General features: G+C 45.4%; 1 protein-coding gene across 5 annotated transcripts in view; it reads right to left on the bottom strand.

The window, feature by feature from the left end:
- The window catches only part of NLGN3 (neuroligin 3), a 29,842-nt gene extending 13,675 nt beyond the window's left edge, over positions 1–16,167 (bottom strand). Inside the window, exons 1-5 of one of the 5 annotated variants that reach the window (XM_006895970.1) lie at positions 16,024–16,167; positions 12,990–13,646; positions 12,303–12,362; positions 7,111–7,170; positions 4,833–4,982 (exon numbers count right to left, since the gene is read on the bottom strand). In XM_006895970.1, coding sequence (XP_006896032.1) covers positions 4,833–4,982; positions 7,111–7,170; positions 12,303–12,362; positions 12,990–13,491 — 772 coding nt within the window. In that variant the 5' untranslated portion in view covers positions 13,492–13,646; positions 16,024–16,167. Of the gene's footprint in view, positions 1–4,832; positions 4,983–7,110; positions 7,171–12,302; positions 12,363–12,989; positions 13,647–16,023 lie in introns of those variants that run through there. The other 4 variants (XM_006895971.1, XM_006895973.1, XM_006895974.1 and 1 more) reach the window with 4 other exon arrangements.
- Between the last annotated feature and the right edge of the window lie 1,452 nt (positions 16,168–17,619).

Genomic DNA, 17,619 nt, shown 5'->3' with positions numbered 1-17,619 from the left:
GGAGGGACAGTGCAGGAGAGGAAGGCCCTCTATGAGTTGGATTGATTCAGTGACTGGGATAATTGGGATGGGAGTGTCAGAGACAGTGCGATTTGCACAGGACAGAGCGGAGTTTAGGGCTGTTGTACATAGGGTCGCTATGATTCGCAGGCGACTCGACGGCACATAACAACAACAACCCAAATGCACGTAGTTTTAATCCATCAGCTTCTCAGTGGGATAATGATGAGCAATCTCATGCTGTGTGATTACCTGTCTCTGAAAATCAGTTGGAGGATCAGCTATGAGTCAGTTCTAACTCAACAGCACATAACAACTGCATATGTATGTTTGTATATCTTTTATTATGTATTCATTATTCTTTAAGCAACTGTGCTATATACAGATTATAGATACCTTTATGACACCTATTTTATTGTCAGAGACTCAGATTTTCTCCCTTCCATTGAGTCGGAACCAACTCATAGCTGCGTCTCCACTGGGTTTCTGAGGCTGTAAATCCTGGAGAAGGATATTTCCTCTCTTTCTTCTGCAGAGCAGCTGGTAGAGTCGAACCTCCAGAGAGGTTTAGCCTTGGGTTAGCAGTGTAATTCCCTATGGACTAGGCCACCACAGCTCCCGATACACTCAACCAAAACATTAAAATAAGGTCTTAACAGCCAAAAAGGCCAAGAAGTATACCGTATCTAACATTTAGTACAACCCTCAGGCCTACAGATCTAACAGTCTAGGATCTCACTGAAACTCAGAGGACACAAACTCTCAAGGCAGGAAGTTAGCTTCTTAATGCCACTACAGGGACATGGGGCTGAAGGTATCCTTTTAAGCTTAGGTGATGTTCTTTATCTAAAAGGGATGTTCTTTATGCTTGGTTATCCTCTCTGAGAGTTTGCTGGTCTACCTCAAGGCTTCAATTCCAAAGAAGGTATAAGATAAAAAGGGGTAGTCTAAATCACCAACAGCCTGTGAATGACGAAGTATGTATGGTTATGGGTATGGGCATACTGGTGTTTATAGGGTTAGATGTATGTGAGTAATAGCATGAGACTATACATGAAGAAGGTAGAAAGAATGTGTATGTGTATCTACATGGGGTATCTAAATATGGGATGTTCAGGAGTGTGTAGAGATGTGTCTTTCTATGGATATAGATGGCAGGTATTAATCCATGATTGTGTATAACATAGTAATGATTGTGAGGACAGTTCAGGACTTAGTGTTTTGTTCTGCTGTACACAGGATGACTCTAAGTTGGAACTGACTTAATGGAGCACAATAACAACATACAATTGGGGGGAGGGATGGAAAATGTGTATATGTGTAAAGTATGAATGTGTGTGTATGGGTTTATGTGCAGGGGATGTATGGTATGTGTATATATGTTGAGGAGACATAAGTTTAGTGTGAGATGTAGGTATAGAGGTGGAAGGAGGGATGTGATAGTTTGGGACATGTGAGAGGAATATTTGTGTATGTGTGGGGTTGAAAGATGTGGAAATGAAGGTATGGCCATAAGAAGTATGTTGTTGTTGTTGTTGCTATGTGCTGTCGCGTCACTTGAGACTCATAGTGTCCCTATGTACAACAACTCTGAATCCTGCTCTATCCTCAGACAACCTCATAGTTTCCAACACACTCATCCTGATAATCCTAGTCATTGAGTCAATCCATCTCATCCAAGTTCTTCCTCTCTTACTCTGTCCCTCTACACTTCCAAGTATGATGTCCTGCTCCAAGGACTGGTCTCTACTTGCAATATGCCCAAATATATCAGACAGAGCTTCAGAATCCTTACCTCCAAGGATCAGCTTGGTTTCATCCTCTCTAGGATGAACCTTTTCTCTTAGCAGTCCATGGTATATTCAATACTCTCTCCAGCACCACAACTCAAAAGCATCAGTTCTCCTTCTATAATCCCTAATCATTGTCCAGCTGACACATAGCAAGTAATTGCAAAGACCATGGCCTGGATCAGGCACACCTTAGTCTCTAGACTGACATTGTTGCTTATTAGCACTCTGGAGAGATCCCTGACAGCAAAATTTCTGAATGCAATTAATTTTTTTTATTTCCTTACTGCTGATGACAAGAGTGTTGAGCGTGGAACCAAGCAAGTTGAAACTGTTAACAACCTCAATCTCTTCACCATTTGTCACAGTGCTGCCAATTGGCCCAGTGGTGAGAATCTTTGCTTTCTTGATATTGAACTTCAGTCCACATTAAAGACTACAGTCCTTGACCTTCTGCAGCAAACACTTCAGGTCCTCCTCAATTTTGGCAAACAAGGTTGTGTCACCAGCATAATGCAGGTTGTTGATGAGTCCTTCCTCCAATTCTGATGCCACATTCCTCCTCATAAAGTCCAGCTTCCCAAATGATTTGTTCTGCATATATATTTCAAAGGCATGTAGACAGGACACATTCCTGATGCACTCCTTTCCCAATAGGTGAAAGGAATTTTTATGTATAAGGTGTGCATATATAGGTTATACACATTGTAGATATGGTTGTGCAGGGTATAAGTCTGTTTAGGGATATATATATATATATATAGAGAGAGAGAGAGAGAGAGAGAAAGAGAGAGAGGGAGAGGGGGGGGAATGTGAATATGGGTATGTATCATGTGTATGAGTGGAGATGTGGAGATGTGATGGGGAAAGTATATATGGCAATTATGTATATATACAGAGGGTGAGAGAAATCTGTACATATGGAATATGAATGTACAGTGCATAGGTGTGGGGGATGAGTGTGTTTAGTGTACGTGGAGTGGTGACAGAATGTATGTGTGTGTGTGTGTGTGTGTGTGTGTGTGTGTGTTAAGAATCTATAGATGTGGAGTGTGTGTGTGTACTTATAGGAATGAGTAAGAGAAATATTTGTGTAACTGGGATGTGTGATATGTTAAGGTACGTGAGAGTATGTGAGTCTGTAGATTGGTTAGAAGGAGCCATAATCACACAGAGGTTATCTGCTCAACAAAAGGTTGGCAGATTAAGCCCACTAACTGCTCTCTGAGAGAAAGGTATGGCAGTCTGCTTTTGTAAAGATTTTGTAAAGATCTTGGAAATCCTTAATGAGAAATTTTACTCTAGGTCACTGAGTGATCTCTGGTGGTCAAGTGGTAAGGAGTTACTCTACTACCCAATGGCATGCAATTTGAATCCACCAGTTTCTCCAAGAGAGAAAGATATACAGTCTTCTCTTGTGTGATTTACAGCCTTGGAAAACCCACTGGAGGGTCAGCTATTCGTTGATTCTGACTCATAAAACAATAACATAGGTCACTGAGTTCTGGCGGCCCAATGGGTAAGGAGTGACACTGACAACCCAAAAGGAGGCAGTTTGAATCCACTAGCTGCTCCTTGGGAGAAAGATAGACAATCTCCTCTTGTGTGAATCTCTGAAAACTCATTGAAGGGTCAGCTTTACTTGGTTCCAACTCAAGGGCAATTAGAGACAGGGTCACTATGAGTCAAAATTGACTTAACAGCAGTGGGTTAGAAGTAATATTTGTGTGTATGTAGGATGTATAGGGACTTAAGGATGTTGTCGTTGTTATGTGCCATCGAGTCACCTGCAACTCACAGCAACCTTATGTACAACAGCCCTAAACCCTACTCTATCCTGTGCCAATCTTATCGTCTCTGACACACCTACTCTCATTACCCCAGTCACTGAATCAATTCCTCTCATCAAGGGTCTTCCTCTCTTGCACTCTCCCTCCACCCTCCTGAGCCTGATGTCCCTCTCCAAGGACTGGAGCTTCAGAATTCTTGCCTTCAAGGAGCAGCCTGGTTTCACCCTCTCTAGGATAACTTGTTTGTTCTCCTAGCAGTCCATAGTATATTCAATACTTTTATCCACAGCTCAAAGGCATTAATTCTCCTTCTATCATCCCTAGTCATAGTCCAACTTTCTGACACATAGCAAGTAATTGCAAAAACCATGACCTGTATCAGGCGTACTTCAGTCTCCAGACTCACATTGTTGCTCCTCAGTACTTTGGAGAGGTCTCTGACAGCAGACTTTTCCAGTGCAATTTGTCTTTTAATTTTCTGGCTGCTGGTACCAAGAGTGTTGATTGTGGAGCCAAGCAAACTAAAGCTGTTAGCAATCTCAGTCTCTTCACCATCTATCACGATGTTGCCAATTGGCCCAGTGGTGAGAATATTTGTTTTCTTTCTTTCTTTATTTATTTTATTTATTTATTCTTTTTATGTGTGTACCGTCAAATTGGATCTGACTGGTACAGGAGGCGATTGTTCCTCCTTCAGCAGAGCATCGAGAATATTTGTTTTCTTGATGTTGAGCTTCAATCCATATTAATTTAAGGATAGGCATCTAATAATGAGATCAGGACACTAGAAAACTAATGGACTAGAAAAATCTAGGAGCAGAGATTTGACTTAAGACCTAAGTGAATATGTGAAGCTTGAAAGAATGATGTCTGAGCATTGCAAGATTAGGGCCTGAGGACATGAGGAGGCTCCTAACACTTGGATAAGAGTCATCAGACAGCTATACATTGCCAGTGTAACACCAGCTAGAGAAACAAGGTCATCTATTTGTAACTTCTTACCATTCCTCTTAGGGAGCTTTGATGGATTAGTGGTTAGGAGTTGCACTGCCAACTCAAATCCTGAGATTTCCTGGGATTTCAGGGGGCCCCAGCTCAAATCCACCAGTTCCTTTGCAGGAGAGAGATAGGCAATCTCCTCCTATGTGATTTATTGTCTCTAAAGATCACCAGAGGGCCAGCTATGAGTTGGTTCCAACTCTATGGTATACAACAACATTCCCCTTGTAGAGTACCTTGCAGAGAACCATACCTAGCACCCCAACTCGATAGTTGAGGGTGATAACGATGACGTTGCCATAACTGGCGAGGACACTGCCATCAATCATGTTGCCTGTCCCTTCCATGTAAGAACCTCCATGGATGTAGACCATGACGGGCTTAGCGCCACTGTCCCGAATGTCTGTAATGAGAAGAGGTAAGACATAGGCTGGGTAGGATGCCCTTGCACCTCCACCATCCTTGGGGGTGGAGTGCAGGCAGCAAAGCTATCTCAGGTGCCAGGATACCACTGCAATACCTGAGGGCAGGACTGATGAACTTGCTTAGCCTGGAGCTCAAGCATCAGAGATAGCTGAACTTCAGTGATGTAATTTTGGGGGAAGAGGGAAATCCATTTGATAAAGAAGTTTTATAGGGAGGAGACAAGGGGGTGGGGGTAATGAAGTTCAAGGATATCCTGGACCTCACAGCTGCTGAGTGTTCAGTGATGTTTTTAAAGACTGGTTTCAAGTGACTCCCAGCTGAAGGCAGCCAGGCATGTCTGATATGGCTATGCTTGGGGGAGCCAGGCCCTGAAGATGGGAGGAAACAGGAAAAGGACGGGCTGGTGCCTTAGCTAGACTGAGTCCCTGCCCTGGGCATCCAGGAGTCCTGGGACCTGACATGGCTTTTGAGAGCAAGGACTGGGGAGCCCTGAAATCCCAAAGACTATACCAGTTACATGGAAATATAGTCATTGGCAGCAGCTGGACCCCGAGTGCAGACAGAGACGAGAGGGATGAGAATAAGGGATGGCACAAGGAGGGAACAAGAAAAGATATGGAGAAATGGGAGGGAATGGCAGATATGGGGTAGATGGAAACTTGCTGACATGGTTTCTCAGTCATGTATTCCATTCTTCTTGGGCACTAGGCAGCCTTAGCCAGAAACAATGAGGATGCGGATGAGGAAAGGGGAAGAACTAAAAAGAAAAGAATCTGTCCTCAGTTAACATTAACATAAAAGAAACAGCCTCCCTACAGGAGACAAGGGACCATCAAGTACAAGTAGCATGACTATGGGGCTGGGGCGGAAAGTCAAGAGAAGGCTCCTGGTTTGATCACCTCTGCTAGTAACTTTTCATTTTGTGAACTAGATCAGTCACATTAGCTACTATTCACCAGTGAGCCCACCTGAACTACCCGGCACTTCCAGTGGCAAAGGGGCAGGACAAGGCATGGAGGTAGAAGGGAATATTTATTTTCTGCTGAAGAACACACAGAATATGTTTTTCTAAGAAGGAAGGACTGCAGATTCATCCTGAAAAGGGTTAAACCAGGCTGCTCCTTGGAGGCAAGGATTCTGAGGCTTCGTCTGACATACTTTGGACATGTTGTAAGGAGAGACAGGTCCTTGGAGAGGGACATTATGCTTGGGAGGGTGGAGGGACAGTGCAGGAGGGGAAGGCCCTCTATGAGGTGGATTGATTCAGTGACTGGGGTAATCGGGATGGGTGTATCGGAGACAGTTGCGATTGGCACAGGACAGAGCAGAGTTTAGGGCTGTTGTACATAGGGTCACTATGAGTCGCAAGCGACTTGATGGCACATAACAATAACAACAACAAGGAAGGATGGCCCAGTGAACACTAGGGACCTTATACTATCTACTGACTAAGCTGTGGGACCCTGACCTCAGCCTGACATTTAGCCTACAGCCTTTCTGGTCCTGTTCTCAATCTGTTAACAGTTCTTTACCCTGAAATCATCTCTCTCTGGGATAAGACTACGGAGGTTCTAGGTAGTGCTATTCTCTAGACCCTTTGGTTGCCACTGTCTTACTCAGTTTAACTTCCTACTGAACTCCATTGAACCACTCTTCCAGGAGCCATTTCCCAATGAAGCATAGGTGTCTCTCTTGATGAAACACAGGGATGTCCTCACCACTCAATTTCCTTTGTGCCTCTACTTGCCCTCCCCTCACTCAGCCTTCTTTCTCTCCCTGCTGCTCATAGGGGTAGGGGCTCATGAAAGGTGGGAGAGGAAGCTGTGTTTACTTTTATAAAACTGAGGACAGGGGTAGGGAATTAGGGTGAGAAGGCCATCTTCTCCATGGCTTTGCTTGTAGTCCCCCTGCTCCAGTCAGTACTGTTAATCATCTAGAACTTCCAGTGGCCAACCTGGCCAAAGATGGATGAACAGACCAATGGCCTTGTACAGGAAAAGAAACACCATAGGACAGACAGACAGACAGATGGGGCTTCTCCCCATCAAGAGAGGGAGGGGCTTTGTGCCATGCACCAGCCACCACGCCCTGCATCCCGCAAATACCTTCATCTTCATCCCCGTCATTATCCGCTAAGTCCTCGCCCTGTTTCTTAGCGCCGGATCCTGGGGACCAGACACGGGGAGACATAACAGCACAGAACAGAGAACAAAACAGAGAGAGAATTCAAAAACAGGATGACTGCAGTGTGGCCCAGCAAGCCAGTTCTTGGCCTGGGCCCAGAACAGGCAGGAGGGATGGCAAGAACTGAGAGAATGGGTGTGCTGAGGCCCAGACCTTCATCAGGATGATGGTGTGGCATGCCCATGATATGGTAGCCTCCTGCACCTTGATGTCCCTCTTCCCTGTTCTCAACAACCTATCTCAACTATGGCACTCCCCAAGCATTTCCAGCTAGAAAAGAAGTAGCAGGAACCAGGCCAGGCCACAGCAATATAGACTTATTCAAGGAAAGGATTTCTTTTGAATGGAAGGGGCTGTGTGTATACACAGGCAGTCTGAGCTAGATAGACAGGGATAGTGTTGAGGGTGAAAAATGTCATTGCCAGTGTGTGCAGAGTTAGGTACCAGGGACCTTAGCTTTAAACTCACTACTTAGGCCTAGTGAGCAGGTTCCAGATGGGCCTCAGCTGACCCTGATTCTCACAGGAGAAGATGGGAGATGCAGTTTTCCCTCTGATCCTCCTCACTGGAGCCCTCAGCTCTGGTTAATGACAAATGAAGTTCCTGCTTTCAGGAAACAGGCTTGAGGGCAGCAAGCATTGCTCTGAGAAGTAGGGAGAGCCAGAGAGGGACAGAGGGAAAGAAGAAAGAGGGAAAGGAGAAGAGGACAACAAGAGAGAAACAAAGTGATAAGAATAATAGTAATAGCTCCTATCAGGTATTGAATATTTACCATGTGCTAGATGCTCTATTTATATCATATTGTTTTATTCTTACAGCCCTATGGGGTAGGTATTGTCCTTATTCCTATTTCATTGATAGGGAAACTGAGGTTCAGAGAAGAAAAGTGACTTGTTCAAGATTGTATAGCTAGGAAGTACTAGAAGTGGGACTCAAACCTTGGTCTGCTTGACTCAAAAGCTTAAGATCTTTCCACTGCACCATGCCACCTGGTGTTAGTGGGGGGTGGAAAAAAGGGAAGGATATGAGAAAAGAAGTGGAACATGGAGAAGAGGCAAGAATAAGAGAGGAAATAAGAGACCAGAGGAGAGAAGACATTTAGGATCTAGGAGCAAGTTAGCACCAATTCTTTTTCCTTTTCTAAAGAAACTGCCTTGCAGGGTAATCAGAAAGCTCTGGTGTCTTAGTCTACAGCAAGTTGTGCTGCCAAGCAAGCCCAAAGGCTATGGGGTTTCAAAAGGTTTGAATCCACCAGCTCTGTAGGAGAAAGATGAGCAGTCTCTCTCCTCTCAGTGTGATTTACAGCCTCTGAAACCCCAATGGAGAGTCACTATGAGTCAGAACTAAGCCAACAGCAGTGAGTAAGTGAGTGAAGGAGACTACAAATACATCTTGGAGCTGAGGACAGTTGTGGAGAAAGAGGACCTCCTACTTGGATGTTGGTCAGTATGTAGAAACAGGTAATTCTGCCAGCACCTCAGAGCTTATCCTCTGTTATCAGCTACTCTCAGACTGAAGAGAGTAATTTGTCTTAATTGGTCCAAACTCTGAATTTCCTTACAGCTATGAATTAAGATTGGGATTCTCCCTCACACCACATAATGGCTTTTCAACTACGGCCAGAGCCCAGCCCTAGAGGTAGAATTAAGCTTCTGACTTCCAGAACTTCATGTGGTGTTTACTGTCTGCATATCATGAGTCAGTGCACTGTCCTCAGAAATCCTGTGAGACACAGGGCCTCATCACCTACAGTGGACAGCCCCCATACTGAAAGAAAAACTGTCCCATCCCTAAACATGAATTCACTTCAGCCTAATGGGAGACAGGGATAGTAAGGTAGACCTTCATTAGGAAATCCTTAACTTCCCATCAGCCTTGACTTTTATTATGTGACCCTTTTGCCCACTCTGGGAGTATCCCTTGGTCACTCATTTCCCCAGTCTCCTTCACAAAGGCAATTTTTATGCAAAATGTGTGACCCTGGAGGACATTATGCTGAGTGAAATATCTCAGTCACAAAAGGACAAATACTGCATAGTGCCACTGTTGTAAAGCGGGTCTGACATTGGGGTTGAGGGGAACCTAAGAAAAGAGGGTATAAATAAAGTATACTGCAGTGAAACAGATGAGGGAGAGAACTGTTTAAAAGGAATATAGGATTAGGTATTATTTTCATGACAAGATGACAGAAAAAGAAATGCATAGTAAAGTGGACTGTTGACTTGGGAGGGGATTGTATCACAATGAAAGAAATTTTTTTTTCTTTTCAAAGAGAAAAACAAACTGGGGGAGGGGTGGGCTGGGAGGAAAATATGCAACAATGAATGAATGGGGGAAATTAAATGGAAAGAATATTCTGTAAAAATATTTGTTGCATTAAAAAATCATTAATAATAAAAAAAGAAGAAAAAGGCAATTGTTACTCCTCCGTCTTAGTATTTGCTTAGTATTTGCTCTTTACTGCCTACACCTTTCACGCAGACCAACTTGATCACCACCTACAGGCATTAAGCTGGTGCAGGACCAAGCCAGCCCTGGCTGAGGTATGTATGCCACAATCCTAACCTCTAAACTCAAGACAGTATGAGTATCAGTCTTCACCTAGATGCAAGCTTTGCAGCTTTGTCCCAAATGATCAACAAGCCCTGGATAGGGAAGTAAAAAACTGGCTAGATGACCAAATGCCTTCCTCATCATTGTCTGGAACCCACTCTTCATTTTGGCCTGTGGGGTTTAAAGAAAGCAGCTGGGTTTTAATGCCAGCCTATGAGCCTTGCTGGTGCAATGTGCTTGGCTATTAACTAAAAGGTTGATGGTTTTAATCCACCCAGTGATTCAGCCTAAGAAAAACTACCATTCTTCTCCCCAAAAGATTACAGCCTAGAAAACCCTAGGGCAATTCTACTTTGTCACTATGAGTGAAAGCTGACTCAATGGCATGGCATGTTGTTGTTGTTGTTGTTAAATGCCACTGAGTTGCAGGTGACTCATAACAACCCTATGAAGGAGAGTCCTCGACACTATGGCATGGAATAGTCATTTCTAAATCTTTATCTCCTATCCTTCCATATCCCAATAGCACACAGCACATGGTCTTGCCCATAGTCAACAATCATAATTGGTAAATGGTTGTATTTGGGTAGGGATTTCTAATTGGTTAAGCTCTTTAGCCAAATTCTCGGGGTAAAACTGTACTACTCTAGGCTCTTAATAAGAAGCCCTGGTGGCCTAGTGCTTTACTTGTTGGGCTGCTATCCTAAAGGTTGACAGTTTGAAAGTACCAACTGTTCAGTGGGAGAAAGATGAGGCAGTCTCTTCTCATAAATATTTACAGCCTCAGAGATAAGATGTAAAATCACCATGAATTGGAATCAACTTCACAGCAGTGGAGTTCATTGGAAGCCTGGGTAGATCATTCTTTTCAAGAACTTGTTAATGTTAATATCACCTTTCCCTTCCCCCTATACCACATAACTCAAAGAAGTAGATTTTAGAGATCCTTTTCCTGAATTCATTTATAATCTAATGCATGCCCAGACTAAAAGAGTTTCCTGCTACCTTCTTAATGGAAACAACTTGTCTAAGGTCTTGCCATGAGTTAGAAGCAGAGCTGGGGCTCAGGGAAGCTTTATGGTTCCCAGATCTGTATTCTTTCTGCAGCACCGCAATGCTTCTTCATCGGAACAAAAATTATTTACTAGCTGCCTACTGTGTGTGAAGTCCTAGACTGGATGTGGAGATGGGACAAAATCCCAGGGTGGCAGGTCTTACTCAAATCACTGAGGGAATCTGCTCAATATGCAGCCTCTAGGACTGCCCTGAAAGAGTCTTATGCAGTAGGTCTGGGTAACACTGTATCTCAGGGGTCCATCCAGTCTCTGCCAACCCCTACTCTGAGAAAACTTTACCTAGGATATCAAAAGAAAACAAACTTCATGCTTGTCAAAGGGCTGTAGGGATCAGGCTGTGATTTTTCTACTTGTACTTTAGTACTTTCTAACTTATATACAAGTCACCATTTTTTTTTTAAATTGGGGAGGTGGGAATGATTAGCCTCTTTGTACTGCAGCAGAAAGAATACTGCCCTGAGGGTCGAAAGATCCAGGTTCCAAAGGCAGCTCTGCCAAAGAACAGCAACATGGCCTTGAGTCACTCTCCTATGCCCATTCCCTGAGCTATAAAATAGGGATCGGGAGTTCTAATGGTTTACTGGTAAGGAGTTGTGCTGCTGACCCAAAAGCACACAGTTGCTCGGTCCACTAGTTGCTTGGTGAGAGAAGGACAGACAATCTCCTCCTGTTTGATTTGCAGTCTGAAAATCAGCTGGAGGATTAGCTATGAGTTGGTTTTGACTCAATGGCATAAACCAAATACAAATAATGATTACTGCCATGTTTCCATAAGCATGGGTAAGATTTTATGAAATACAAAAGTACTTTATAGAAAATGAAAAAACATTACCTAGGGGAACAAATTCCTCTTAGCAAGAAGGTAAAATTACAACTCAGTATCTTGCACCTCTTTTATAATATATAGTTTCCAGGGACCTCCCCATTTTATGCCAGCAAAGCAATCTGCATTTTTCAGCTATCTCTGGACATAAAAATGGTGGGAGTGGTGGTAGGAGTTACTAAGTCTGTGCATACATATTTTGTCTAAGCTTCAGAGTAAAAGAGTTGAGTTTATTAGACTTTCAACCCTGAGGGGGGAAAAATACAGGAGGAATGATCTTATGGCTCAACTCACTCAGAAAAGGAGGACCCTCTGGATCACTTCCGGCTGCCTGGAATTTCTCCTATAGTGTCACAGAGAGAGCCCCTGACTCTGACAAATGCCTTAGGGTGAAATTTGGAGCTGAGAAGACTGGGCTACTGTTTCTGCTCTGAGTCTGCCTTAAGCCACCAAATCCCCCCCCCCCCAATGCAGCTAGAGTCCTTATGTCTGCTCACCAACCTCCCCACTTCCACACTCCACTCCTGGAGGGGGTGGGTGGGTGCGGGGATGGTGGCAACCTGAGTTACTTGAAGGAAGGCTGGGTCCTCAGGGCCAAGGGTAAGTGGGCAAGCAGCCCTCCCTTTCTCTCTCTCTCCCTCCCCTCCGGCTCGCTACCTACCTCCTTTCCTACATATTTTCTTGTTGGGCTTTCGGGCGCATTCCTTGGAAATCCGCTTTACTGTAAAATGAATAAAAAACTAAAAAATAACAGGAGGCCTCTGCCCAGGGGCATGCATTCCCCCACCCTCAAGTCCCAAAAGCTGCTCTGCAGATGGGCACATAGCAGAGAGCCTGACCCACCATCTCCTTGTTTCTGTCACTTACCTTAGTGTATAACCCCTGTGGGAGGAGCATCAACTAGTAGAAGAGGAGGCATTTAAGTGTTGCCCACCAGGCTTGCCCCCTCCACCTTTCCAGCTCCCTTGACCATATATACCTACTACTTTTCAAAGCAAGTGGAATGAAAACAGGGGGGCCTGGTGGAGGCAGCATTCTCCTGCAGGCAGTTGCCAGCAGTGACCCATATTCCTCCGGAGAACCCTCCACCCATCCAGAACTCTGGAACTAGACCTATCAAAGCTCTCAAACCTGGCTAGACTTTTCCTGATAACAGTGTCACACATGGGAGCTTGGACAGTGCTGGGAGAGGAAAGAACAGGAAGGGGGGAAGGGGAAGCCAAGCAGAGTAATGGTTAGAAGCATTTTCACAGATGCATGCTGCAGGGCACACAACCACATGCAAAGCCAAAAACACAAAGCGTAGGTGGGAGGCAGGAAGGTCACAGTGCCTAGCTATAGCACTCACCATCCTCTGTGGGCACATAGACATTTAGATAGAGGCAATCTTCATTGGGTTCCTGGATGTAAGTTGCGACGATATCCAAGTTGGCAGTGAACCAGACTGGCAGCATGACTTCAGGCACAGCTGTGTGGATGTTCTGGGGGCACACTGGGGGGAAGTGTGTGGCGTTCCGGATGCCAGACCAGGATGGGGGTGGTTCTGGGGGCAGAAATCGTTTCTCACCAATAGGGGGAGCTGCATAGGGCACCCCTAGGTATTGGTCCACAGGACCCAGTATCTCATTGGGCAAGGGTACCCGGGCACCCCTCAGCTTCCCAAAGTGGGTATTGACTGTTGGTGCTGAGGCCTGGGTACTGGCCCTCAGCACCAAACTGAAGAACCACAGGGTGAGGCACAGGCTCTGACCAACTGTGGATTTGGGGCTCAGGGAGAGGAAGGGTGAGCCAAACTGTAGCCACATGTTCTGGGCAGAGGGACTGGCAAGAGAGGCAGACTCCAGGGTCATAGCACCAGCCCAATAGACAGCCTTTTCATGGCCACACTAACTGGAATCTCAAAATTAAGCTCTTAAGGGACACCAATAGGTCCCCAGCAATGTAGCAAGCTGGTCGTCCAAGCACCAAAGCTTCAGAAAAGGGACTCCCTTAGGGTCAGACAGTCCTGTGGAAAGAGGGAAGTATGAGTCATCCAAAAGTGTCAGCAAAGGCTACAGAGCAGATATTTGGGACTTACTGGGCTTGAACTCTTCTCTTACAGTCAGGTTCCATGTACCCCACGTTCCAGAGACTCAGCCAGTCTCCACTGCAAGTTTGAACCATTCTATATTCCTGGCCATGGTTGGGAAAACCACTGTTAAGTCCACAGTCTCCAATTTCAACTTTACTGCCAGTGGAACTCATTAGGGTCAGCTGCAACCATTTGTCAGAGTCCCCAGAATTTTTTATTCCCTTTGTGTGCATTACTTAGGTCTCATTACTACTAAATCCTAAAGCCTCAGTCCTATCTGTTGGCTATCACCATTCATCGTAGGCATTGCTGATAGAGCTCAACACTGAGCTCTCAAGGGATATCTAAAAGCCCATAGCTAATGTTTAGGGAACTCAGATTTATTGAAATAAACTCATAAAGATTAAAAAAATGAGTATGAGACAAAGCCAGGATCACAAACACTGTGATAGTCACTCAGAGTCATACATTTCAAACCTACAGTTGCTAGGTACTGTCAAGTCTACTACCACTCATAGTGACCCTATGAGTCTACCCTGCATGCCATATATCTGTCATGCTCAAGCCCATTGTTACACCCTGTCAATCAATCTCATTGATGGTTTTCCTCTCTTTTGCTGACCTTTCCTAGGATGATTTTTTTTTCCAAGCACTGTCCCCTTCCTGACAACATGACCCAAATAGGTGAGATGATGTTTCACCATCCTTATCTTTAAGGAGCACCCACAGAGATCTCCTCATGTAGTCCTACATTTGGAGGCAGTCTCACAGAGCCAGTGACTCCGAGAGATTAATTTCAGAGACACACACAGAGATTTAACTGACATATAATCACACACACTTGAACAGGTAAATATCGAGAGACACATGTAGCATATAATACATAGGTGTAGAAACAAATAACAAAAAGCTCAGATGTATGGGTTTTCTGACACACAGTGGCAGTCAACACACAGGCACAAAGTCTTCCACATGGACACTGGAGTGCACACAGACACACGCACTCACGCACGCCTGCACGCATGTACGCACGCAGGCGCGTGCACATTTAGTTTTCCTCCATTTCTCCCGCCTTCTAAGATTGTTGGCTTGGCTTGCTCCTTTAAGAACTGGCTGAAGGGATGGGGGAGGGCAACCAAGAGGAAAAGAAGGAGGCTGAGGAAGAGAGGGAGGGAGGGGAAGTGGGGAGGAAGTGTTGAAGGGACTAAAGGGGTGGAGGCTTAGAGGAAATTAGGAGCAAAATAGAGGGGGAAGGTCCCAGGAATTGCCTAGAATAAATTTAAGGTTGGAGAAAGTAAGGGATAGGAGTAGGAAGGTGGGGCAAGAGAGTGAGTGCACGAGTGCGCGAACTTGCAGTGCGCGCTCGTGTGTTGAGGGATAGTCCGCAGCTGAGTTCACACAATCCCCCCATTCACCATCTCCATGGCAACTCAGGGGCACAGACCGCTCATTCACACGGCTTCCCAGCCAGCAACCCTCTTCCCCCCCTTAACCCTGACAGTGCAGCCTTCACTTCAAGCATTCACTTAACCCTTTCTAGATGCCTCCCTCTCCAGTAACCCTTCCGGTGCCAAATGTTGCCCCTGCTCCAGTCAATTCTCTGCAGCCCCTCCCAGGTGAACGCAGAAAAACCGACCACCAACCGCCCTCTGTACCCTGGGAACCACCGTCTGATCCCCATTCTGGTGAAACTTGCTAGTGGGGGAAGACAAGGGGAGGTGGCATTGCTGGGGTTGAGAATGGCATCTGTGGCTACTTTTGGGGCTGGAATGGTATTGGCCAAGAGACATTGTACAGAAATGGAATGGTATTGAGAACTGCGGTACTGGTACTGGGGGCTATGAGTGGTTCTGAATTGATGGAGCTGCACTGGAATGGAGAGAATAGAAAGCCCTGGGGCTGAGGGGGGGGGGTGTAGCTGCAGAAATTGAGGGACAGATTTGAGATGCTATGATGGAAGGAGATGGAGCTGCACGGCGGGGGAGGGGGAAACTGATAATGTGCAATAGTCAGGTTCAAGAATAGGGCCAGGGGCCTTCAGTAAGGGTATTTTTCATGAGTATGTTGACTTGCTTTAAAAAATAAGACCAAGGGTGGGAGGAGAATAATATAGGATTTAGGTAGATTAGGGAAAGGAAGGAAACAAAGTAGGGAAGGATTGGCAAGAGGTTAAAGTGCTACTGGAGAATTTGGGGTTGAGAGGGATAGGGGGCACTGGCTGAGGAGTGGAGGAGTCCTGGAATGGGAGGAAATAGGATGGAGGCAAGGTGCAGGCATCTAGAAGATGAAAGACTGGGGCAGGTGGTCTCACCTGTTCCCCTGGCAGCTGCTGTTTCGGGTGACTGAACCGAGCCATGGACCACCCATATAGCCTCCAGGCCAAGGGCTCCTCCGAATCCCGGAGATCTGCTCTTCTTCGGCCTGGCCCGCCTGGCTGCTGTGCCCGCGCATCAAGAGGAAGCCCGAGCTGCTGCGCGTGCCCGAACACAGGGGGGCGCGGTCGCTGCCATTAACTCCTTTTGTGCCAGAAATGGCACAAGTCCTGGTATATGGCCCAGTTCCCCCATAATCAAGCGTACTCCACTTGGGTGAATTCCCTCTCACTAGATGCTTCAAATAAGCAGCTACCAAACAGGTGATCTTCCAAGGCTGTTAGTGTAAATTTGACCTGCAAAGTGTCAAGTTTGCTCCCCTTGGAACAAAGAGAAACAGGCATGGCCTGGAGGAGCTCCAGTCATACTTTACAAAGACATGCCTCTATCCAACTCAACATCTTTCCTCTCCAATAGCCAGACCCACCCAAGCAGCAATCATTTTGCCCTCTTGTCACTTTCCCAAAGGTCAATGCTGTTCCTTTTTGCTGCTTCTGCTGGAATGTCACCCTTCCAACTTCTATATGCCAGCTGTCTGACCATTTTAGTCTCTCCCCTCCAGACCCAGCTTTGTGTCTTATATTTGTCTATGTAGTTTACTTCTCTAGTACCTCCCCACTCCCCAAGTTCCTCTGAATGAATGCCCCTTATCCTAGCTAAGCATCTATTCTTAACTATTTATCAGTATAGAACAGGTCAGAAGAAAGTGTTAGTAATATGCGCCTTTACCCTGTTATGGAATTCTACTCCTTGTATATCCAACTGTTAACTTTTTTCCCCCAACTGTTAACTTTTAAGTCTCATATGACTGAGGGCATTGAGAATCTCAGAAGGATTTTTTGTATTCTTTATAACTTGTACACTGATTGGTGTTCTTGGTTTTACCAGCACACTTGCCACTTGCCTATGATATAGTGCAACTATGTCCAGGACTTTATCCTTAAATTGTTAAATCATCCTATACCACCCACCTAGCCACATAGCTGATCAGAAGCCTCCATTATAGTAAACCACTTGGCCCTCTTGGGTAGCCTTGGAACTATGACCCAAAACCTGAAGGCAAGGGGGCTGAGGAGGGCCTGGCTCCAAATATAACTCTGGAATAACACTTTTGACTTTTACCTACAGTAAAATGAGGATCAGCAATAGTAATCTTGAGTAACTACCAAGGCAGGTCATGTGAAAACAAGCAGTTTCAACAAAAGAGCAGAGAGAAGAGTACTTCCTTTTACTGGTCTTTCTTCCTCCTAGAACTATACCATCCTTCCAGCACCTATTCCACAGTGAATTTTTCCTTCCCAGAAATAGGACTTTCAGACAAGGTCTCTGTTCTATGAAAAGGACACAGCTTGGTGTATGACAGGGACCACACATGGCAAAAAGGTAGGCAATGTCTGTCAGCTCTCCCGCTAGCTTGTTCCTGGCCCACCATTTGTAGTGTATGGAGGAAGAATCAGGTTCCATTGGTTTTCTTCTGGCCTAATGGCCCCTCCCAAATTTTAACGGTATATCCCCCATGGGGGAAAACGCCATAA

Source organism: Elephantulus edwardii, unplaced genomic scaffold (genome assembly GCF_000299155.1).
Source record: "Elephantulus edwardii isolate Elephantulus edwardi_28Jun2011 unplaced genomic scaffold, EleEdw1.0 scaffold00178, whole genome shotgun sequence".
In the NCBI taxonomy this organism is placed as follows: domain Eukaryota; kingdom Metazoa; phylum Chordata; class Mammalia; order Macroscelidea; family Macroscelididae; genus Elephantulus; species Elephantulus edwardii.
This window is presented reverse-complemented; position numbering and strand designations above follow the sequence as displayed.